Here is a 26,141-nt window from a genome sequence, read left to right on the forward strand (position 1 = left end):
GAAAGCATCGCTGAAAGCATTTCCGTCTCGCGCACTCCACCGAGGGCGAACTCTCGCTTATTCGATTTAGTTTATTATTAATTGTGTTTAATGCATGGTGCGTGGCAAAGTTTTAGCTCAGTTCTGTGGTGTTTAATATTAAACGTTAACAAAATGTGTTACTTATGGATGATAAATCAAGCTTAATATTAAATTATGTAAATGTGAATCAAACATACACAGTAGTTATTTTTAGAAATAATTATAAACTGTATTATACAAATAAAAAAAACTGTTGTAAAAATTAGTTTAAAAATAAACCTGTCAACGTTTATTATTTAATTTTAGAATTTATTTTTGTGCTACAACTTTTGCGTTCCACATAAAGCAAATTTATTTTGTAAAAACACATCAACGCATATTTCCAACGCGCACTTTCGTTTTTTAGTGAACGATAATAATCAAAACATTAAAATTGGATTTTTAAAAATTTAAAACTTAATTTAGCGCCCTCCGGATGGAAAGAGACGCGCCAAAATTAGGCGTTGTTTAATTTAGAGCGCGGAACGAGCGCGACGCTGTTCCGATTGGCGCGCTGCGCTTTATTACACGTACGCTAGCATCCCCGTCCACATCCAGGCAGCATTAATTGCCAAGGGTATCAACGTATCAAGCAAATCAAACGACAAACGCGCGTGCCTGCTAGAGTATTTAAATTGATGCGACGACGAGGGGACACCAATGCGCCGAAGAGAGCTAGCACGCTATGCGCGGGCGGTAAATAAGCGTAGGACGAAAGGGTTGCGCTGAAAATGCATGCGAGCATTTTGAATTTCAAATTTAAAATTAAGTTTTCATAATTTAGTTTGCCGTTTGCAATTTGTCACAATCGTGATTTTCAACTACTCGTATGTGTGGCATTTTCACTGATGGACATGGCTGAAGATCCAATTATGATTATTCAATATTGTAATTGAAGAACTTTTTTTACTTCTTTAAAATGTAGAAGTATAATATAATTTCTTCTTTGGAAATAACTTTTTAATTTAGCTTATTAATCAATTCAGAACAATTGACGGAAATGATATTACCGAAGGTGATTTTAATTTTATCTTTTTTTTTAAAAGCACCTAATTAGCAGCGGATGCAAGCTCAATATTTGGTTGCAACCATGACAGAATGACGCGGGTGCGTTCGTAAATTAACTACACGTAAAGCTGGAGTTAATAATTCCGCGTACTGTGCTGCGAATTTAGCGGAAATAATTAATCGGTTGGCACGCTGCAATATTCAATCAACGAGCGGCCGTGCGCATTTTTGGAATCGAATTTGTGCATTTATCAAATTATTCAACGTGGCTCAGGTCGAAAATTAATATTTTGTAGTAAAAGGTGATTACGTTTCATGAACAAAACAATAAACAATATTAAAGCGCGTTTCGCAAAAGTAACAACTCGTGACAGAAAGTAATTAAATATATTTATTAAAAGTGCGGTTATGCATATATTAACAAGAATATAAATGTCTTTTTTGTTATGCTGCATAAATCTCTAACAGAATTTTTGCAAAACACTTGTTTCTTTATCTCCTCAAGTGAGCCACACTTGATCCTTTGGTGATCCATCCCGGAAAGAAAAACACAAAAGGATAAAGACCTCTTTGGAGCATAAATCGTCCTGTGTGGCCTGCGCCTTGTGTTATATTTCTATGTTTTTATGTTCTCGTGGTATTCGCGTGTGTCCGGTAACAGATTTAAGGATTTTTCTAGATTTAGCTCGCGTGCGTCCACAACTTGCACGGGATGCTATGGAGAAAAATGCACTGGGTCCTAATGTCCTCCAGGGTTCGGGACGAAAGAGATAAACTCGCTCGCACTCAAAGTTATGAGATATGTGCGCGAATCAGGTGCTAGGAAACCCTCGTCGTATTTCACAATAAGCTCCGCGTCTGACAAATAGATGATGAATGTTGTTTTGCATTAAGCGCTGCCGCAAAAACACTAAGCGGTCGAGTGTTCGAGAGACACATTAGGCAGGCAAATTTGGAACAAAATGGGCTACCGTTTTTCCCCAGGTAAATTGAGGCTGTGCTTAAAGTGTACGTGTAATGCTTTGAAAAGCTAATATATACATGTAAATTGTAAATGCAATAAAAGTATTTCGTTACAAATTAAATAATTAACTTACATTGAATCGTAATAATATTTTGTTTTCTTAACAAAATATATTCGTAAAATATACTACTCATTTATTAGAATATTTAGAAAAAATAAATATTAAGAATAGATTTAAATTTTTAAAACTATTATTGCTTAGATAACATTAGCATTTCATGAATATTATGTGTCTAAAATTCCTATTCAACATTACTAAGAGAAATATGCCTAGTGAATACTAGTTGAACTTTTTCTTCAAAATAAGGGCTAGGAAACATTGTGAAGCATACCTACATATTATTGATTCTGTTTGTGGAAACGCAGAAGAATTCTATAAACACTGAATACCGCCATCTGTAGCCCTCTGGTAAAAGTAATATAGGGGATGACGTTAACACCCTTTACTCTGAATGTTTGCGTATGTTTTTATAGAAAACTATTTATTATAGCATATGTACCGTTTTAACCCCTCAAGTATAGAGCTATGAACAATGTAAAATAGAAAGTTATTGTAAAAAATATTTAGTAATATATCGTTTTTACAACGATATTGTGAGGGTATAGCGTACAGTAAGTGTTTACTTAACTTTTTGTAAAGTTTTACTGGAATTTTTCATGAATACTTTGCTTGAAATATCCAAAAGCGTATAAAACTGTATACTAGGGTGTCCGTTATTTCCCACATTGATTTTTTTTTTGTTGCCGCCCTCTGAAGTTTTAGTTTTTGCTCTAAAATAAATGATCAAACGTAAATTAGCTCTTAATTCTCAATTTAAACCGTGCCGGAATCATGATACTTTTTCCATTTAAATAACATGGGATTTCCTGACGTTTTACATTTAATTTTTTATCTCCAAAGTAAATGAACCTACAGCTTCGACAAAGACATATTCTAATGCAAAATTTTACCCTCTACAAAAAAGATCTCTTTGGTTTTTTCCATAAAAACATTCCTGTAAAAGTTATTTGCGATTAAAAGTATACATCGACGCGTTGTCGATACGCGGCTATTGTAACTTAAACTCTAGTTTCGATCAATTGACCATAGGTGGCGCAGTTAGAATTTGCTGTGAATGAGATTATAAACTATGTGAATAACTTTATTTCGATTTCCTTGACTACGACAATGTGCATAAGGCGAATTTAATACAGCATGTGATATTCAGGTGCAAAGAAATGTTGAACATTTTGCAAATAAATTCTAGTTTAGGAATTTTGCAACGAAATTCTGCAATCTCGACTCCGTCACTTAACAAAAAAAAAAATACTCAAGCAATACATGCCTTTTGGCATAGAGCAATTAACTTTTTATTTTTATGGTGATTATGCCATTAATAAAATTATTTTGATAGTGACCATCAACAATGATATTAATAAAAATATACCTAATTAATAATAATAATAATAATAATAACAGTTTGTTGGAGGCTCCTCACAATTCATTAAATGCCAGTTACGGTAATTAAGAATTAATAACATCATTGTGAAGAGGGCTATTTAATTACATTATTTGCACAACCTTTTACTTAATAAGACTAATGGCAACACTTAAGAATTAACTCAGAAACTAGAAACTAAAAAAGATACACATGAACAAGAAAAACTGCATCTAATACAAAACTTTGAAAAGAATTTTAGAGTTGCAACTTTAATTAAAGTAGTTTTTAGTTAGCTAGGATACCAGAAAATCGTTATGCACTAAATTATTAATTTCTCCATCGGTTCTAATACAGAACGTAATAATTAAACTGGTATATACGTTAATATTATCTGACTACACTGACACATATACTCGAATATGATGTGAGTAAAGTAAATGTAATTTAATAAAAAATACATTTAAAAGATGTACCTATTGTGTATTTGTGTTTACTTGTTAAATATTTCATCATGTGTGCTTATTTTTTATGAAAATAAATTATGTTAAAGTGCAAGGCGTCCCGCTGTCTGTCTGATGGCAGCGACAAACGGCGAATAGCGAGCGTCAGGTGACAACGTCGGGCGCCGGCGGCGGTGGAATTGTTGGCTGGTGGCGGCAAGGACGCCGCCGGCGGCAGGGTTAGTCTCATGCCAGTCCCGCACGTCGCCTCGATGCAATCGCACGCGCTCGACGCCACGCCACTCGACGGACGGCACGCGCTCGCTAACACCGGCGGCGGCGACGGCAACAAACGACGCCTGCGACGGACGTCAACTCGGCCGTGAAAGCGATCACATTATTGTGAGCATATTAACCGTGCGCGACCATATGGACGCAATCATTTACAAACGAACTTTGTAAATAGATTAGTTTAATAATTTACGACATACAAACAAAAACCTCGATACAATTTCAATCGTAGAAACTATGTATTCAAATAGTGGTAAATTCAATAATCAAGTTTAGTTTGTATCAAGAAGTTTAGTTACCTAAGTAAATGTGTATAACAGAGAGGAATCAAAACCCCATTTGAAAACTGTCTTAATAAAACTTTAGTCTAAGTTAGAAGATGTCTTCATGTGAAATGTGTGTTCCGAGTTTAAACAAATTGTGCGTGTAATCGTGCGGAGTTTGCAAAGTGTATGAACTAACATGGGACAACTTTCACTCTGTACTCGCAGGTGAATATCGATTTGAACGTATTTTTCCTTCTTAAATATTCATACTAATGCAGTACTGAATATAGAGAATCAATAACACTTAAATTTATTTATTGCGTTATTTCTATAATCAAAATGTTCTACTTTTATACCGCGTCTTGTTAGTCATTTATTTGTTATTACATTAATTAAAAAGGTGTCAAAACTTTAAATTAATATTTTTCTACTGCTACAATGAAATTAAAAGTTTCTTACTTAATTAACAGCCAGCGATGCAAATTTTCTGTTGTGTAGGCTAAAAATAAAGTCATCTTTGTTTTCGTCGACCCGATCGCACATATCCAACGAAATTTTCTTTTTCGTATCTAGTTCTTAATACATTCTCAATGTGCTTTACTAAATATGTATGAGATGCCCGGAAATTATGTCGTCGTTGTGCTCATCCACACGTGAACTCGTTTCGAATTTGTCACGTAGCACGGAAAATACAGCGCCCGAAAGATCGTTGAAGATAAAAAAACATCGTTATAACATTGAATTTACCTCCTCCGCGTTGTTAGCGGCCCGTTTAATAAAAATACATTTGAGGCCAAAAATCACCGGAAAAATAAAGAGATGTTTGTTTAGAAATGCAAAAGGGGAATGGGAAGAAATTTGCGAACAAAGAATTATGGAAGATGCGCTTGGCGTTGTCGATGTTGAAGCTAGAGCGTGAAAATCTGGCTTTATCGGTCTCCAGGGAGTGTTTCAATAGATCTCAGCTTTTCTATCCGAGGTGCTATCGCAATCTTAGTTGGGGTTGGAAATTTATATCCGGAAGGTTTTTAAGTTACGTTCGTAAAGAAGATTAGTTATGAGCATGCAATTTTTATTTTAACCGCTTGAAAAAAAAGAGTAAAATATTGAAAAATTTTATTGGAGCCCCATATTATTAAATATTTTAATATTATGTCAATTTCCGTTTTGTAAGTGGATTTATTCTCTCATTTTTTGAGCCAAAAAGATTGATTTTTATTTCGAAATCCTGTCATTTTATTTCGGTTTTACGATTTTACAGCCACCGTTGTTTTCATATTTCATCATTTCTTATCATGTTTTTATTACATTTGCTCTCTGCTGAAGCGCTTGCCCGCAAATTCAAGCCTCTCCGCCCGAAGCGATGCGACTCAGACAAAACGCCACGAATGGCGACGGATTAGACGTTTCACACTTTTTTTGCGTCTCCCGTTTCATTGTACTTTTATATGCGCCAAAGGGCATGGAGTTTTACAGATGTGGGTATAATACTTCAAAAAATATATTTTTATTAGCATTATGTTTTGGGATAAGCCACTTTTAATCATAAAATATTTGCACATTTATACCACAAATTTTTAATGCCATCAAAATAAAATAAAAAGCCTTTTGTTTTAATATTTCCTATTGTGTTCGTATTAAATTTTTATTGTAAAACACAGGATTTTCATTCTTTTGTTACGTAAGTCAATAATAAATGTACGTATAAAAGTATATTACTATGATTTATAGTACGCCCAACCTAGACATATCACTTGGTTATGTTAAAAGATAAAATAAATTTTGTCTATTTGAGTTTGGCGAGCCAACCCGCCCATGAACTAATAGCGTGCCAACAATTTCAATCCCTTATCCGGAGTGTCTTTCGTCTTGAGTTTGGCGCTCGATCCAGCGACTTCTATGGAATGAATAGATGGATAGTTTTTGGCTTCTGTTACCATTCCGGGTGGAGGCGACTGGCGATTTAGGCGAATGCCGGCGGCGCGGTGGTTGCGGTCGTTCGGCGCGCTTTCGTGCTTGGGGTAATTCCGACGGACGGACAAATTGTTCGATTATAGAGATATATACGTTGTCCGACCTTTGGCCCAAGTATTTGCCAACCAAATACAACAAATCGATAGAAAACGTACAAAAAAATGTTTGAAGATAAACAAAATTGTATTTTTTGTAAAATATAAAAAATGATAAATCAGTTGAAAAAAACCCGACTATCAAAAAATAAATCAAATTTTAGAAATCATTTATTTTCAGCTTAAAAAGTTTTGAAATTTTCAATTTTCTGTTGTTTGCAAATCCAATTTAGTTTTGGTTTCGCGCGTCTAAAATGTCTCTGTACAAACCTACATAAACTATGTGATTAATGACGTGCCTCTTGCCGCCATCATTATCCAACCAAGTGTTTTAAATAATGATGCGACCATAAAACCGCACAGCATTCAACGCTAGTCACAAAAAAACTCCTCTCGCTGTTTTTCTCGACCAAACTCAACTTAACTCCAAGAAAAATACACTTTGTTGGATGCGCTGGCCACTTTAGTTGCTCGTGGCAGTCGGGCGATTGGGGTTTCCTGGGCTTGCGTTTTTTATCTTTTATGGATGCAGCCGCCGTTACGCGCAAATTCTACCCGCTCACGTTTACAGTATGCATTTGGTTGGTGCTTCTTGTTCTATCTTCTTTTTATCATTTATGAACATCCGGGATCTACCACCATTCAGTAACATCTATTGCATGCAGAGATAGTATCTAGTGTTTTTGCTTCTTTTTTACTTGGTAAATGGTTAATGCTTTCATTGCGTTACTGCAAATTTGCACAATTTATCTTTAAATAGTTTATTATTTAAATAAATGATTATACATTTCACTATATTAATCACAAGTAAAATAAAAAATGAGAAATGTTTTGAATGTAATAAGTATATTTTAAAAAGATTTATATAATGTGTCATTTATTTCAAGATATATTTTCTCGTTGCACCAAGAAGGATTTGACTTGATTAATGGTGAAAATCAACAGGGAAAACCCATTTATTCCAATTTGTCGCACTCAGCCGGAGTGAAAATTATAGGATATCACAAAACGTAGAATTAATTCACAAAATAGAAAATAATAATTATTCAGAATAAGTTTTCATGCTAAAAATAATAAATTTTTAAAAATTGTTGTTTATAAATATACCTACATCTATTTTAAATTCAACTATAAAGTTTTTTGGTACGTTGAAATTAATAAACATCATGCATAAATGAAGGTATTTATTGTTATAATTCGATGCCCGCATCCCAAACTGTTGATATCTGCACACGGCAGGCAAGTCCATTAATATAATGAGTTGTTGGAGCAAAACGACGATTGGGAGCGCTCTTCTGCGCTACCGATTCATTTGATTAATTTATTACCTGGATTTATTGAATATGTGCGGTGTATTCCATCCTTCACATTATCAGTTTACACTGTACGTCAAAAACGAATTGTTTACTATTAATTACATTTGTCAAGAACAAATTAATTTCAGTTAGGAATTGAAAATAACGTCAAAACTGTATATTGTTGACTTTTCTCAATTAATTGGAAAAAATATATTTATTTGATGACAATAATAAAATACAATTTCTAGTTTGACTTCAAATCACATTAGGAAAAGCACTAAAAATCAGAGACCACAACAACGCGCAATAATATTATAACGTAATAATAACGGATTAAAGCGGCCGGAAAGCGTAATCCTTGTTTTACGGCCGCTTGATGCCATAAAATGATTTGATTGCCGCTGTGCGCTTCCGGCGTTTATCTCCCCGCATAAAAATACAAATAAATGACGAACAATATACGAAGGCACACAGATGATTAGGTTGTTGGACCCGGATTGCGTTGAATTTATGAGCATATTGTCAAGGACATTTTTTGATCAGTTTTGACGTTGTTGCTTTCAGAAATGCAAGTCGTTTCCTTTTGTCACCATTTTAACATTAATGTTTAAATGTCCATATTTTCTGTTTTATCCTAAGCTTTAAATGCCCGGCACCTCCACATAACTGTTTACCTGTGTGTATTTCCAAAACAAAATAAACTCAGAAACTTTTTATTTTTGCTAGAGCAACAAAACATACTATACAAGCATAAGGTTATTTCCTGCCAAAGTAATGTAAAGATTGCTGACGGTAACTTGAGGTAACTTGCGATAACTCTGTTACGTGATTTTCTCATTCAACGACGACGCTAGGTGGTCCGATTCGTGTATGCTTTGGGTAAAGAACGCATATAAACACGATGTGGTATGGTAATCAATAACTCGTTATTTTCGATGGATATCGCACGTTAGCTCGAACTACCTGACCTCATTATGTAACACTTCGAGCGGAGTGTTAACTGGAAGAAAGCAAGGAAAGTGAAAAATATAATAAAAAATAAAAATTAGAAATATTCCATTTACTAAATATCCAAATTATAAAATTTTTCACCCACTTTATAACACACTTAATAAATTTAATTGAAAACGGCTATTAAAAGATTTTTTTGATTTGAAGAACTTCATAGAACTAATTTTTTGTTGAAATTTTTTTAAACAATTCTAAGTATGGTTAAATGACCCTAAGTTTTTAATATGAATTCTTTAAAACTTTGAAAAATTAATGAGTTTTGGTTAAATTTGTGAAATATTTCATTAGTCCTGTCAGGATCAGTTTGCTGGAAACTTGGCACAGCGGGACTAATTAATTATTGATTCCGTAGAGTACAAAAATTCTTTTCGCTCCATTGTGTGTCACGCTCGTTGTTGCACTTTTTTCTTTTCTTGTTCGTTATTCGTTTGCAAACTAGGTTTTTTGACGTTTTTTTTTACGAAATAAAAAACAATAGAAAAAGCGGATGCAGGAGCTTTTTAACGTTTGCTCATGACAACAGAAAAAATCAACCAAACCCACAAAAAATACACAAAAAGAAGAAATATGAATGGGAATTTGTAAGCAATTTGTTCGCACTCGCGTGCGCTAGGTACACGAATTTATGAAGTCGCATATTAAATTTCTTCGCCCAACAACACCAATAACGCAAAAAGATTTTTTGCATGTTTGCGTTTTTTTATTCAAGCCGTGTTACGTTTCACACAAAATTTTATTAATAAAACTCTCGGGCCCTGGAGGATGATGACAGAAAAAACGCGACCGTTAGAGGGTGGAAGGTGTAATAATGCTAATGTCATGCTGCTTCACGACACGGTTCGCGTCTGATAAATGAGACAACTTTAGTAGCGGCAAACATGTCCAAGTTTACGTTACATTTTTCTGCATCGTCGCGCCTGAGAAAAATCAATTCTTTTTTATGTAGATGCAACGCGTATGTTTGTTAGCCGAGTCCAAGTTTACGTTGGATATACGAGTAATTGAGCTGTTTTCTGGTGGAGGTGTGGACGGCCTTGACATTTAGCGTTTTTTGAAGGTAATTGCGCGTTGGTTGAACGTAGGTCCATAAATAGGTAAAAGTGCAACGCCTACGCCAAACAAATAAATTTATATGGTATGAAGGTTTCCGGAAACTAAAGTTTAGAGGAATTATTAAATAATTTAAAAAGAAGATATTAATCAATATTTGTTGCAAATTGAATTATTAGTTTAAAAAAGTGTATTAAGTTTTCTATTTTCAGTAACACTCAACTTTTTGTTTCAAATGGTCAAAAAGTCGAATTTTATGCAAGCGTTGTAGTGGCCATAAAAGAAAACAAACAAAAGCGAATAATAACAATAAAAAACACCAACAACACCCAAACAGAAAACGTTTTACGTACGACCAACGGCTACAGTCAAAACGCCAGTGTTCCTGTGAGCACTATAAATATCCATAAACTTGTTTAAAGTCCTGGGCATAAAGTGCGCTGAAAAGTACTTTAAGTGCTCGGCCATAAAACCTGCATTACACATAATAGCATAACAATAATCGCAAAATGTTGAAATTAACAACAATTTTTCAGTTTTATTTTATTCGCTAATAAAAAATCGCTTATTTCTTATCTCAGTTATAGTTTAATTTAATTGAATTGTATTTGCGTAACTTTTATGTTCACCCATTTGTATTATTTAACATTTATTCAAATTTCAATTTATCAGGACTTAAATCTTCTAATTCTATTATCAGGATTCTTTGTTTTAAAAGTGTAATAGAATTTATTGTTACTTACATCAACCACTAATTTAACCAAAGTACATTAAGTTTTAATTAAACGCAAAGTCTTGAGCAACTTGAAAAATCGATGATGCAGACAAATTGCGAATGCATTCCACGTTCGCAAGTTGCAAGCAAGTTTACGTGTACAACACGTATAAACTAATGTATAGCACCAAATTGTTCACATATTCTAGAACTACGTACTCCAGAAACGTACAAATGTTAGACAACTCGCATGTTCTTAGGTAGAAGTCTCTTCCAAATTAACATATTTCTTCACATGTTAAAGTGTTTTAATAAGAAGATTAAGGAAAGACTAGGATAATTAATGAGCGGCCCAGTTCACAACTGTGCAACTGTTAAGCGATAAAATAATGCAAAGAATAATTAGTCGGAATGTGAAATGCAAAATACGTCTGTGAAAAGAAAAGGATGCTTTAAGTGTTGAGATAAGTTGAGTCAAGTTGAGTTGTGGTAAATTATAGTATCCTCGAAGCAGACGACATCTTCAGCGGAGCGTGACGTTGAATTTTAATGGAATACACATGTCCTTGATTATCATAATGCAAAACAAGTGTACTTGGAATCTAGAACTGTACACATTAATTTGATTCAAGCTAATTCATTAAAACCGTCAAGAAAACAACAAAAACACTAACTTACCTTCATTTCGCTCTGTGGTAAATACACAATTTTAATGATGTAAGTAATTAATCCAATTAACAGAATTTGCTTTAATGTAAACAGTACCCGAGCTTAAAATAAAATTTATGGGTAAAGCATCCATCTCACTAAGCGTCGAATCGCTCACATAACCAACCGAAGCGAATTACGACTGTTTCTCATAACCATCAGTTCGCATCAGCAAATAAATACGTACATAGCAAACGACTGCCGGTGTGGTCCCACGCTGCTAATGTAAAAGAGAACACAAGCGCGTGCAAACGTGAAAATGAACGCGACGCGACGAAGAGATACAGAAAACAATTTCGGTTGCGACATGTTCCGTTTGCGTTCGGCGTGCACCGGAAACGTGAAATATGTGTGAAAGGAAATAACGCGGGCTGTCACTCGAGTGTGCGGATGCGGAGTAATGCGAGTTCAAAATGGAAAATTGTAATCGCGTTTTCTTTAATGTGCACAAGCAGAAACCTCGAATTGCCCGTATTTTGCGATATATTTGCGGGCGTTGCGCAATAAGATTAATAAGTTTAGATCTTGTTTACCAACGTGTCTAAAATTAACGTCAAACTAAAAGTAATCGACCATGAAAGTCACGGATGAAGAATTAATCATAACGTTAAATAATAGTACCAACACTGGAACTTAATTATTTATATTTGATTACGGAAATTTCTTTTTCAATTTACACTTTAATTTATTACTTTTCAACTTTACTTCTGGTCCTCGTTATCTTATTGCTAAGTTTTTAGTTGCTTGCTTGCTCCAATGGTGGAGGTGCCCAGTGAACCAATCGATACTTCGTTTCCTTTCGCGTGTTCCTTACGGGACAACCGATACAAATAGTCCCAAGCATAAATAATGTATATGTGTGCGAGGCGCACGCACCTCAGGTAAGTAGTAAAGAAACCAGACCCGAGCGGAAGACGTCCTGCGCCGGAAAGCGCGAGGATATGTTGGCCAACCTGACGTGCAGCATGTTTATCTTTTGTATGCGATTTCACCTCAGCGAAGTTGGGGTAGAAGCTTGTGTACTCGACGCTCAGAACTATTTTGTAAAGAGTTTTGTGCAAGAGTTCACGTTAGAACATTGAGAACTTGAACGTGGATTATACAGAGCGTTACATTTTTATAGTTTAAAGTAGATATCTTCAAAAATATGCCAATTTCATGCAATTTTCAGTTGTTAAAAATAGGCAGAGATTAATTGGTGAGATATTATATTTCCGATTATATAAACAGTTTCGTAATATGAAAATTTGCACGTGACTTGACACCATTCAACCAATTCGAGATTGACACGTTGAGTTTTCCGCATGGGCAACTTTCTTCACAGATAGCAGAAAGTTTGCCAAGACACCTTTGCAAATTGCCAAACGGAGCGACACGCCGCCGCCTGCTGTCTCATCCGACAGCAAGTTTACGTAACAATTCGATGCGTGCGTAAACTATTACAAAAACGTCGAGTGTACACCTTCAAATAATATGCGACAGCATTTTCCTCTATGAAAGTTCACAACGTCTGCGCAAATTTGTCAATTATTTGCATACGCGAACAACAACCAAACTATGTTTACGTTTTCGCCAAAGCTGCTGCTTATTCCAGCTGCTTGCTCTGGACCAACTCTCGTAATGTAGTCGTTTACATTGAAGCGCACATCAAATTCTACTTAGAGATATTACAGTTCGAATCGTTAAAGGGCCAGTAGAAGGACCAAGATATTTGCTTCTCGAGCCATCTGCGCAATTTCAGTCATACTCGAGTCTCATTTGAAGAAATTAAGTGCACAAACAGACGAAATGAAGTAGAAATATGATAAACGGCGAAAACGTCGACGGCTTAATTAATATTTAGCAGGTAGAAAGGTAAAATTTAACATTGGAATGTTAAGTAAGAAAATATTTCGTGGATCTTTCGTGGAAATGTTGAGGAAAATGAAAACGAAATGAATTCTATTTTACAGTGGACGGAAAAAGATAAGGAAATTAATGAAGTGTAAAATTAATTTTCTCGTTTGTACGATAGGATTGGAAACGTTTCTAACTGCTGAAATCCAAGTTTGAAAACTTTACAAAATCAATTAATTGATTTTTCGAACACTTGAACTAGGATTTATTTCATAAGACATTTTTGATGAAATATTTTGTCTGGCGTTATTGGAGTAATATCCCAATTTATCTCCTTATAAACCTTAATATCTGAAACTATAAATAGTCACCTGTAACACGATCAGTGTTGTAATAATAGCTTTGTTGCCCCCTCGGAAATGCTCCGTAAAAATGCAGACAAAACCTAAAGATTGATTACTGCTATCCAACCCTCTCATTTTTACAACATCGCAGTAGCTTTGCTCTTATTTGTGCTGTTTGCTTCTTGTTTGCCCCGCTTCCTTACAGTCTTCGACGGGCTGTCGATAAACACGAATGTGTGCTCTCTGTAGCGTGTATGCAAGCAGCCAAGTTCGCGATCAATCATTGTGTCATCTTCATGTCGATGATAAATATTTCAAACCATTTTTATTACAAGTATTTTCCATACGCGAATACAAACTTTATTAGTTTTGATCATGCGCTCGTAATTTGATCTTCAAAAATGCTTTAACGATGTTCTGAAATGCAATTTCGACGTCAGTTTGATACCGAGGAAAAGTTTTCAGGCGGATGGTTTGAATAATTTATTCGGTTTTGTATTCGTAGCGTACTCTTTGTGCAGCTAAATGATGGATTTATTGGTGTTATTGGAAAGCTTTCAGAACCATGGGTAAAGTATTTCCATGTAGATGGCGTCGAAGTATGGTGTCACTATGTGAATGTAATATTCATAAACAATGGAAATCGTAATTATCTTTGTAATTGCCGAATCGATTGGCAAAAATTGATAAGTACATTCAACCATTTCTATTATACAATACAGATATACAAAGAATATGAAACAAAAATTATTGTGAAGGAATTTTTGTAGAGAATTATGAATTTAAACATTTTATTTTTTTAAACCCTTTTTTTTTCATATATATTAAGTTAAAATACTTAAAGTTTAACTTTAAAAATTTCCTTTTTTTCTTGTTTTTTTTTCTATTCTTATTTTTTCCTATCATTTCCAAAGATCAAATCTGTTTCCCACGAAGAGCAACAATCAATTATCTTTAGCATTGTTTAATTTAGTTTGCTTAGGCTTATAGTGCTTTTATCCCCAGATACACCGCCATCTCAATGTTTTGTTTCGCAAGTTATTTATGTTCATTATGATCTTCTAGATAGTGTTAAAACGCGACATGTTTGCGCAGCGAATGTCTCGCCTCTCCGAACGTGAGGTTCCCACCCACAGCAAAGTAAACCGAACCTTAATGATCAACAAGACTAAGCATTCATTTGCATAAAATGATTTATATTAAGCTGCTGCTGCACGTTGCAAAGTTATTAAATTCTAGACGCGGATAAATGCTGATGAGGTGAGCGGATAGCGAAGATGGCAAAGGTAGCAAAACTTGTCGATTGAGTGCTGTTTGCCGAGGAAAAGCAAATCCAACTAGGACTAATTTTTATTTACCTTGACAAAGTAAATACTTTTAAGCGTATTAGATATTTATGTGAGCATCGGAAAAGGTTGAAAGTTAATGCAAATTGAAGAGTTTTTTATCCTTTTATTTTTAGATTATTTTCTGCGTACTAGGATTTTACAGTTCGATCTTCTTATTTTACTATTACAGTGGATTTGCTTGCATTCAAAACATGCAACTGTCAATAACTTAACATAAATAAAACATGAAAGCTGAAAATACAGAAAATGTCAGAAAATAAAAACAAACATTTAAAAATAGTAACAAATTAAGCTTTAAATTTATTTTTGCTAACGCAGCTGACCGTTTTGTAGATTCAACAACGACAAGAATTTATACTTTTTTAAAAGAGAATAAATACACAAAATATGCAAAAGATTCCTTGTTATCAGACAGATGCCTCTCAAAAATATATAATGCTTCTTACTACGTCGTTGCTTGCTAAGATAAGAGAAAAATAAGAACATCTTGTTTATGATGTCCACATGAAAAGTCACGTCGAGAGAAAACTTTCTCAGAACAAAGGAAAACACAAGATTCCCGCCTACGATATTCAACATACTGAAAAAATGTATCTTGCAATCAATAGATTCAGTTAGAAGCAAAAAGTCTGAACAGTTTCGTGCTGTGCTTGCGTGACCGACTTCTCCTCAAACAACAACAAACTAATAAAAAGCCAAAAACGAAACAAAAATTATTAGGGTTTATTTATCACTCAACTCGAAAGTAATTTTATAACGGAAGGAAGTTACACTCCGTTATTATTCACGTTGCGAATAGAAAAGTATGCATCAAGTTATTAAACTCCAATCCTCCAATTTACTCGGTTTCCTGCGAAAGGAAAACATTCTGAAAACAGTTTTCAGATTTTATTCCTTAACTATGTGCCATTGCAATTATCCGGAAAATAAAATACTTGGTTTTTTGCGGTTCTTTTTGCGTTGTGGCACGCTTTTCGTGTGGTGAGCCGGAAATGAAAAGAAATAGTCTTGGTCGTGCCCGTCGGCGGGTTTATAAAAGCATACTGCTAATAAAAATTTATGAAAAGGGTTAAAACTTAAAGAACTCTTTTGGCGATGAGTTTGCAAAGCTTGGAAGTCACCAAACTCTACGTGCAAGGTTAAGTAGCAGCGCCAGGCTTTTCATAAAATTATTATTCCATTTTCTTTTCTTTTAGTGTTCTTGGGCGTATTCTTGCTGTTTTTTTTTTTATTTCGCAGTAAAGTAAATGTGTTTGTGTGAACAGTCGTAGCAGGAAGAGAGGAAGTGTTTTTATTTTTCATTGCATAGTACTTTTTGAAATCTAGAAAGAAAAAATAAATAACAAAAATCCCAACATAAACTTTTTTTAAAATGAATAAAAAAAATTAAATTCAGTATCACCTGAATAATTATCCGCTTTTAAAGTCAAAAATTACGTGCATCTATAGTAGCTTGAAGCTTAACTTCGTGCTTTCCGTCGTCACTGTCCTTTTGCTTTCGAAATCTGCGAGGCGCAAAATCTCTCCGGCCTTTGTGCGTCCTGTCGATAAGACCTAGCGTGCTCGAGGCGCTTAAGAGGCTCCCAAACTTGCGCCCCATGAACCACTCATCCTTCCCAGTCTGCTAATGGGGTGTCGAGTTTGTCGCGATTGCAGGTTCTGCAAGCAACGTTCGATGAGCATTCGACGTTAATCTTCACCCTTTAACTTAAAGGCGAACAAAGCTTCCGAGCTGTCCAACAAGCAACAAAAGCCCAAAATCTACTCAGTGACAAACTTGTTAATTAACTATAAATGCATCAATGAATCCAATAATTTAAACCTGTATCTTAACTAAAATAAACAAATATTTTGTTATTAACATTATGATACATAGATAAACCCATATAGCTATCAGCCACATGGGAGTAGTTGGGATCATCGGGTGTCACTCACCAAACTGACGGTGGGTTATTAATAGTTGATTAAATGTATTCCCTTGCTGAGGTTTCAATAGAGAGCTTCTTGGGAAAGCCTTTAATAACCACGCATAATAGTAATGCGTAACTCGATCGCAGGCGGTGGCGGAGCACCGGTCGATAGCCCCACCTAAGTCACGAGAGGATCTCTAGCCAACTAAGTTTTCATCGGTAAATAATGTATTGGTGTCGGTGTTGGCAGACTTAATTGCCCCCTGCTCGCTTAATTGAGCGGTTTTGTTTGACATGGACCACGCACCAATAACGTTATCCTATTTGTGTTTAGCTTCAAGTTGCTTACGCACGCATCGCATCTAAATGCGGTCGAACATCACCTACTGGAATTTTCCATTTTCATGTTGTCCTTTACAGACCGTTTGTTGGTGAGTGCACCACTACTTCGCATTCTCCTCTCTTAGGAGTCTGAAGCAGGGTTTAAGAGTTGCGGTGCACTTGCAGGTTGTGAGTCGACGTTTAATTAAAGCTTCGACACGCTGAAACACGACGCACTTGTGAAGTGCACACCATAGACGGCGCTTGCGGTCTCGCAAAGATTGCGTCGTGGCCGTGTTGTTTTTGACGTTTCCGGTCAGATATTTACACACACGGCACGGTAAGCATAAACCATGCTGCTGATATTCAAAGCACGTCTGCAGCCGACCGAGAGGGATTGAAAACGAGATTGAAGTTTTATTGCGTGTCACGCTTGAATAAATTAGGTTGGGTAAGCTTTCATGAACACTCTTAAAATCCAACTAAAGCTGTGTCACGAGTTCCAATATAATGAAACCCTAGTATTATATTATATAATGTAATGAAGCGTATTCTACAAATAAATATGTTTTATTCAACTTTTAAAAACGAAATATAATCGAACATTTAACTTGGAATTCATACATGTTCAAAAAGTTCGAATTATTTATTTATAGGGAAATTCAATGGAAACTATAGAAATTTTCAATTGCGAATGACGGGCACTTACTCTTTAAATATACATTTCATTTGTACACCGTTTTTCTTTCTTTGGTTGCATAAAAGTATAAAACGCGCACGAGCGCAAACGGGAAAATCGCAGAATCGAAGCTTATTTCGCACGACTTCTCTCAGACTGGTATTCTGGAATCACAACTACTTATAAAGTGCTTCCGACTGCTTCTGTAAGCCTTGGCGAATTTCCATGACGCTCTCTCTTCGCGAAAACTTTTTCAGCATCTTACATGCTGGCTCTCCCGCTACTTTAACATGTAATCGCTTTCGATTTGCTCTGCAATTTGGCGATTTGTGCGCGTAAAGTGGAAGAAATGTTCAACCATATGGATAGAATTTGTTAGAATGTGCCTTATGCTCACACAAGGAAACATTATATTTTATATAAGAATTAGATTTTAGTATACCATAAATTGCTTGACAGTAACTTATACAATGACAGTAATTTTCTTTTTCTTTTCAGATGAACCAACGAATATAAAAATCGTCTGCAGTTTGCACATTCACAATGATAGCTAGAAGTCCTTCCCGTCGAAGACGCGCTTCGCGCAGTGGCGGATCGTCTCCACAGCCGGTTCGCTCGACCCGTGTTCCGACCTCTCCAGCAGTGAGCCCAGGGCGCAGAGCAAGTATCGCCGTTTCCCCAGTAGACAGCGAACGCATCCAGCGTCACATGCTTGCTCCAGAAATGATGAGTCGAAGCCCGCGGCATTCTATCATTCCCGATATATCCCTAGAATCTCGCAGCAATTCCTCAACCGAAGACATTGACGTGCCTATTGCGCGCAGCCACTCTCCACGAAACAGCTTGGTCCCAGATAGTTCACGAAGTCCTAGACATTCCCTAGTGCCGGGTGACTATTCTCGCAGCCCCAGAAATAGTCTAGTTCCCGATGGACACTACAATCGCAGTCCTAGGAACAGTCTTGTGCCTGAGGTGTCAAAAAGTCCAAGACATAGTCTAGTTCCAGATCAAACGTCAATGAGTCGAAGTCCGAGGCATAGTCTAGTGCCAGATGGAAATGGGTCAAGATTGAATTTGGATTTTAACCGGAGTCCAAGAAACAGTCTACTGCCAGATGGCACAAGAGAGGCAAGAAACTCCAGGTTAAACGAAGACCAGATGAATTGGGGATCTGGTAGTCCCGATGAAATTGTAAACATGAACAGGAGTCCCCGGCATAGTATAGTACCAGATGGAAATAGAAGTCCACGTGGGAGTATAGCTGTTGATCGGGATAGAACAGACAGAACAAGCCCAAGAGGGTCCATTGCCAACGAGTACATCGATCGCAGTCCAAGAGGCAGTATTGCAGGCGACGGCCGAAATCATAGAGAACCATTGAGCAGCCTGAACAAAAACAATAAATTTGACAGATCCAACGATATGCTCGATAGAAATGACAGGAGTCCAAGGGGGAGTTTGACCTTGACCTTTCAAGACCCACCCTCTAAATATCCAAGGAGATATAGTACTGATTATGGTAAGTTATAACAAGATTACCTCTAAAATGAAATAATACTATTAATTATGCATACGTTTTTCAATTTAGGACAAAAAGGACGCAGCGCTTCTCCTTACAGGTCCTCTCGAGGGAACCTCAATCAAGGGTACAACCAGAGCCAAACCACATGCAACGAAAGCGGTTCACGGAGAGCGAGCAGCTCGGTTAGTCAGGTAATTATCTTTTCCTTGCGTCTTTTATAAAATGCCTATAAAAGCACTTCACTTTACTCTACATTCTTGCAAAACCTTTCTGTTGTAATTGATGTATATTTAGATATTATACTAGGTATTATATAAATATATTTATAGTTTGTTAGCGCCGTAGTTCACAGATTGAGTTTCCAAGAAAATCTAACTATCTACTTCCCTTGGAGCCTGTTCCTAAACTGCGCATCGAAAAATCAATTGTGCGCTTCCCTGAAAATAAATTTATCCTTAGTTGCTTCGCTGCGCGCTTATACACACATAAATCGCTTGCAAACGCACCGGATTTCGCGCAATTTGCGTTCGCTGCAAGCGGCGTCTTGCCGTGCAAACAACGGAACACACTTAGCCCGAACAACACCGCATCGAATCAAACAATTTCCATGAGAGCTTCCCACACTTGACATGCCCGTTACGTACAAAAACATTCCCCTTCGTTCCGGCACGTCAAAATGCTCGTGTCGGCTTTGAATTTAATTCGCATTATTGATCTTCCCACCGCATCAAACACCTACGTGTACTAGTACACAACTACTACATTAGAACTAACTTTATAAGTTATTGATTATCAATTTACACGTGTTTAATCATTAAATTTAATCTCGTGTTGTTGTTGGTGTTAAATGTGCTGATAAATGTTTTCTTGTGCTTTCTTGTTCTTCTTATTGTGCGTGAAAGAAATCAGTCTGACGTTCGATGCATGTTCATCTATGACCGAACATTGATCATGCCACTCACACGATGATCAGATGACCAGGACTGATTAGTATTTTTCCGCGTGCCCGCTTTCTTTCTCTGGGTCTGTGCAGGTGTCTGGTGATGAACAAAAACGTTTGTTTTCGGAAAAGAATTATGGTGACGGCGAAGCTGGTCTTGGAATCGGACTCACCCTAACAACCTACGGATCAGTGGCGTATCAGCTCAAAGACGCCAATTTGGAAGCCAACGATACATGCGACTTCATCTTCAAAGCACTGCAGATTTTCAACAAAACAGGTATTAAAATCACTAGAGTAGCACAAAATCCAAAACTCATGGTTACGTGATGTGTTGTGGTTTCAGTTGTGGTTACCGTGGTACTGGTCTTCTTATCAACTCTGCCATTGCTAATGCTTATCATGGGTGAGTACTATAAATACGCAGTACGCCTTACTTTTACCTTTGATTCAAAAAGCTGTTTTACATTGGTTCGTTGGTTGGTTGGTGGAACTAAAGCGAGTAGTTGCCGAATGGCGTGCTCGTTTATCGCGCCGGGGTCCGATAACGTCGCCGTCGCCTGCGTTTTCCTTTATCTACATCCACGTAGTTAGGAAATCGTGCAGTGGGTTTAACCATGCGATAAAACGCTCGACTTAAAATATCAAACCATTAAACAATCATTCATTCCGGTAGCATTCGCGGAGAAATTCTCACTTTACGAGATTTATTTTTGTGTGCGAGATTCATTAGTACCCCATAACACGCAGTTTTCGCCTTGGTTAAATAAATTACACTGGGGATATAATGATTATGAAACATGACTAGATTGGAGTTAAATTTCTTATTAATTTAGATTAAAATTGTTGATTTTTCTTCCAAAAATGAATTATTATACGTAATTTATCTACAAATGCATAAATTACAAGCATAGTTTTAATAACAAATTATTTTCTGGACAATAGAATTAATTTTATTATTAATTTTTAGAAAATTATAAAGGGATTATTATTTTAGGGTCTGTTGGGGGTAAAAGTTGCTGACAAATTGAATTTTGGAATGTTTCTCTCAATATTCATCAAAAGCTTGAAAGCAACCAGAACTGAAATAGCCTCGCAGGCTGCGGTTTTAATAATCGTCGGCATCGACACGTGCGGTTTTTGTGCGGTTTTCATTTGAAAAGTGACGCGTTTAGATATGAAATTCCATTCGCTTTGGCATTATGTTTTTTTTGTGCGGCGGCAACTCGGTCGTCTGGTTGAGGGTGAAAGTTCAAGTTCAAACAAATTAAAACGTGTTTTGCCAAAAACGTAGCATTGTTGAGTATCAAAAATTTACATTTTGATTTCCTGCTACGTTTTCTGTTGACTGTTTTTTGGCAATTGAAGGTATTTCATCACATTAATATTCAGGATGTTTGCTGTTCCGGATGCAAGTTCTCGAAGCGTTGGACCGTAGTGCTCATTGTCGACATTGTCGAGTGCTGTCATGCCAAATTGCAACGAACTGCATTCATACCGAGAGGACGACTAATGAGAAATAAGAGATTCCTCCAAGTCAGCGTAATTTGCACCTCACGGCTTCCATGCGCATTTCTGATTTGAACATAAATCTAGATTTTACACTCGTATAAATGCAAGCAAACTTATTGCGCAAAACACAAAACAAAATATGATGATAAAAATATACAACAACAAGGTTTTTTTCAAATTCATATAGGTATACATTAAAATATCATTAAATTGTCATTTTTCTAAATCTTGATTAATGCTTTAGATTGGACTAATGTTTAAAAACAATTCAGCAAATTAAACACAGTTAAAAAATTATGACTATGCCCATACATATTATTTCATTCGGCCTTTATTGTTGTTCCACTATTGTTTACACCATGGAGAAATTTTTAAAACTCACCACATTTATGGTATTTATACACACATGATTAAATATACAATGATAAAATAACTTTTAACTTTTAGATAATTTTATTATTTTTATATAATAAGAAATGCAAATTCCAATATTCAATTCAAAGATTTTGGTGATTGTGATGCAAAAGAACGCCCTGCACATTTTATGGTACAGTGCAAGACAATCTTTTCACCGAAATTGTGATAAACAGTACAGTTACGGATTATCCTGCAAAACCAGTAGGTCTTTTCCAATGTGCGATCATAATTTATAACATCACACTTTAGATTACCTACATATTTGCTGCTTCCACGGATGGAAAAAACTACGTTTCTTTTTACACCGGAAAAGAATCAAATGGTTGTACTCCTATAAAACGATTCATTAATGAAATATATACCGGAATAGCACAGAGATTAAAAATATATCCAGTTGCTTGTCCTTTTAGAAAAGTATTTGTTTTATTTTTATTTTAAAATTTTAAATTAATGTTTTATTATAAATTTTAAGGGATTTTATAAAGGATCCAATTTTTCACTGGCAGAAAATATGTTTAAAAGCATTCCAATGCTGCCAAAAGGATATATAAAAATAACCGTGATAGTTTACAGTGGTAATGATCGACGAACTGAATTATCATGTACAAACTTTCAACTTGAAAAGCAATAATAATCAAAATGATAGCAAAGATATAAAATAAAACACGAAATAAATATTTCCGTTTTATTTTGACATGTTTTATGTGGTGCGGTTTGTTTGTGTTTTGATTATGGTTATTATTTTCAGAACGGAACATTGTTTTCGCTGTTTTTTGATTTGACGGATTAAAAGATTGCATTTGCATGCGCCACAATATAAAATTGGACAATTCCTCTTGAGGGAAGCGTTGGAACACGAGCACCATCTACGTGGATGGGTTTTGCTTCTTTCCGTTTTCCGTTTTCAGCTTTCTGTTTTACATTTTCTGTTTGCTGTTTTATGTTTTATGCATTCACGCGTCCGAAGCTTGATGCACGGGCGCGACAACGGCCGTTGAATATGCAATATTTCGCGAGGGCGCGCATGAATACAAAACACTTTTGGCATTTTTATTCACATTCAGCATTCTTGATTTTCAACTAGTAGATTATAGCGGATATTATCATATTCGCATAATAATATGTATTAAAATCAAAATTAATCAAATCTAGTTATTTATTTTTTTTATTACCAAGCGTCAATCTTTGTTGTAATTTCATATCTGAAAACGAATGTCAATCAAAAATTGATTTGAAATAATTGAAGATATGTTCAATTAAAGGAAATTTAATTAAATAATGATCTTATCTGTTTCTAGACTGAAAATTGATTATTCCAGATGAGTTCTGAGCAAAATAAATAAATAAATACGTTTACTTTATAAATTATTATACTAAATATTTCAAATTTTTGATTTTCAGGAGCACAATTCCTGCGTGATTGTCCCCGCGAACAATACATCCCCATCTACATGTTGGTAGGTGGTACGGTGGGATGTTTAAAGATGGCGTGGATTCTCTGGGACCAACTGTACACTCGTCGGCTAGCCGCAGCGGGAGCCACAAACAGCTCCAACATAGGATCCCGTATCCTATCCCTTGCGCTAACCATCTTCCTTCTCGTATGGTTCGCTCTGGGTAACTACTGGATTCTTCGCATCAAGTGGCCCGACTACGCTCCCACACTCTTCGAACCAAATCGTTGGTGCCATCGTACTCTCTACGTCTTCGCTATTGTGCATCTGTTCATAATTTACGCGATTGCCGGCGTGGTTGTTTTGCTGGTAATTATCCTCGCCGGATGTCAAGCGTTTGGCTGCCCATGGCTCGGACCTGCCGGCTCATACAAATAGCGAATGCGCTATGAGAAAACCCAAGGTGCTAGCGATAGCAGTCTACCGGAGAACTTCGAGTTGTGGGATATGCCGAGAGGATATCATTGAACCAGGTGAGGAGACAAATGCGCTACAACTAGCTTCTGGCTAGATTTGAAAAGTCTGACGAGGTACTTCCAATTTGACGTTTTATATTGAGACCAGCATTAAATACTAACAACGCGATCAAGCAAAAACTTTTAAATACTTTAAAATGCATTATTGATTGCACTGCGTCAATGTAAATGTACTGTACATACCTAATTGCATACTTGCTTGAAACTTTGCTTTAATTCCAACTTGTTTCTTCAGATGTCGAAAAATTTGTCAATTACAGTGGCTGAAAAAGCAAACTTCAAATTCCGCTAAATGAATTAAAGCTATAGTCTTGAAGATTTTAACACATAACGCTTAAACTTTTAAATGGTTTCTATGAACCAAATAAATAACCAAAGTGTGAAGGATACAATAATGTAGAACTAATACAAAAATGCTGTAATTGACATTAAAACGCGTTAAATTTGTATATTTATTGTGTGTTGTTTATTGTATACGTGTTACTTGCATATAACCAGAGCTTAAAAGACAGTAACATAAAACGTAAGCTAAATTATTGTCTTCAGCTGCTGAACAACTATTTAGGATTAATTTCGATGTGGTAAATTAAAGTTTCTGTCGGTTTGTGATTTGCATTCTTTTCATCTCTAATGATTGCCAACACTTGACTTGCAAACAACCGCGAATTAAATGCAATTTGCATAAAAGTTCCATTAATAATCGCAGAACTCAATTCCCAACTTATAATTTATCCTAGCGGCGCGCAATTTGTTTAACTATTCAAATATTCTTTCGGTCCACTGCGGCGGTAGTTAAAATGAAAAGACAAATATCGCATTTTGCATTGAGCAAACCAGAGTCCCCAACTTAAACATATTTAATTCGGTAGAGCGAGAAGGACTGCGAGTAATTAATATGCGGGGAAGCAAGCGCAGATTCAGAAATAAAACGACAGAATTGGACCGCCGAGTGGAAAACTAGGCAAACAAAAGAAGGGAAAACCAAAAAGACATAGGAACGTGGGAATTTAATTAATTTTAATGCGATTTGACGCGCACTAAACTTTCGCAGTTTTTTCGAGAGGATTTTTACGTTTTCATTACTTATTTTAAGACTTGTATAGAGACATAATTATCAAATCGTATTTTATGTCAATTCGTGTAAGATTTTCGGTATCAACGTGGTTTTAACGTCGTTATTTAATTTATTAGGTAACAAATGTCGCTCGATAACACTTCACCGTGCATTTGACTCACCGGAATTATTGAACAACAGATAGTGTGTGATTCAATTTTGTTTTGCGTGTAACGCCATCTAGCGTTCGGTAGCTCTAGAGTGAAGTCAAATGCCATTGTGAAGGAATGTATATTTATCGAACGGCGCGCGCGGTCCAGCTTTAAAACAAACAAACAAAACTAAAGTACTAAAAATGAACGTCTAATCGATATGGTAATTGTTTAAACGTGTGTGAATTTACTCGTAAAATATTTGCTATCATGCTCCGCAAAGTGACGCAACACATCCATACAAGTATATCTATTAACTTACACACTCACTGAGCATATAATATATCGCTAAACTATATAAATTGATAAATAAACGCAGAAGAGTGAAATTTATGCAAAAGAATTTATTATACAAATTTGAAATGGAGTATGTATAAAAATTATATGAAAACTGGAAATTTTTATATGCAAATGAACCATTTGTAACAAGGTATTCTATCGAGTGTCATAACTTATAAATAAACTAATATAATACTAACGAGAATTGAAAATCTATATTTAAAATGATATGTTGGTATTCATATCGCTATATAACTATTATATTGAGTTGAATTTAAACAGATTTATGATTTTGCCGAATCAGATTTTTTCTGTAGGTATTTTATCAAAAGGAAAAAGTAAAGCAGTCCGCCAGCCATGCCGGGACAAAACAAATTTTAACGAGAAAACTTTCATAGCCACGAATATATCGATCCGACGTGGTTTCAGGACAAAGTCCTTGCCATTGTCGGCACGGTTTCCTCAAAAAAGTTAT

General features: G+C 35.8%; 1 protein-coding gene and 1 long non-coding RNA gene across 3 annotated transcripts; both read left to right on the plus strand.

Moving 5' to 3' along the window:
* Positions 1-4,620: 4,620 nt before the first annotated feature.
* On the plus strand, positions 4,621-24,299 carry LOC135801647 (uncharacterized). 2 transcript variants are annotated; one of them, XM_065315106.1, is made up of 6 exons: positions 4,621-4,735; positions 18,299-19,319; positions 19,389-19,513; positions 20,356-20,542; positions 20,609-20,668; positions 23,593-24,299. In XM_065315106.1, exons 2-6 carry the CDS (start codon positions 18,344-18,346, stop codon positions 24,021-24,023), a joined length of 1,779 nt encoding a protein of 592 aa, XP_065171178.1. In that variant the 5' UTR covers positions 4,621-4,735; positions 18,299-18,343; the 3' UTR covers positions 24,024-24,299. The 2 variants fall into 2 exon arrangements, with proteins under 2 accessions (XP_065171178.1, XP_065171179.1); XM_065315107.1 differs by having other exon boundaries at positions 20,395-20,542.
* Positions 22,346-22,843, plus strand: LOC135801621 (uncharacterized). Its single transcript, XR_010550408.1, has 3 exons — positions 22,346-22,392; positions 22,441-22,605; positions 22,664-22,843. It is a non-coding gene; the product is annotated as an uncharacterized lncRNA (long non-coding RNA).
* Positions 24,300-26,141: the final 1,842 nt, after the last annotated feature.

Source organism: Atheta coriaria, unplaced genomic scaffold (genome assembly GCF_025399875.1).
Source record: "Atheta coriaria isolate IRGN ID8LTWV9N9 unplaced genomic scaffold, Caltech_Dcor_3.1 hic_scaffold_11_pilon, whole genome shotgun sequence".
Classification (NCBI taxonomy): domain Eukaryota; kingdom Metazoa; phylum Arthropoda; class Insecta; order Coleoptera; family Staphylinidae; genus Dalotia; species Dalotia coriaria.

Bases quoted from the DNA above. Each gene is read 5' to 3' on its own strand.
- LOC135801647 (XM_065315106.1), top strand. From the start codon at position 18,344: ATGATAGCTAGAAGTCCTTCCCGTCGAAGACGCGCTTCGCGCAGTGGC. The intron at 20,543-20,608 runs GTATTAAAATCA...TTGTGGTTTCAG, and splicing joins GCAGATTTTCAACAAAACAG to TTGTGGTTACCGTGGTACTG. The intron at 20,669-23,592 runs GTGAGTACTATA...TTTGATTTTCAG, and splicing joins ATTGCTAATGCTTATCATGG to GAGCACAATTCCTGCGTGAT.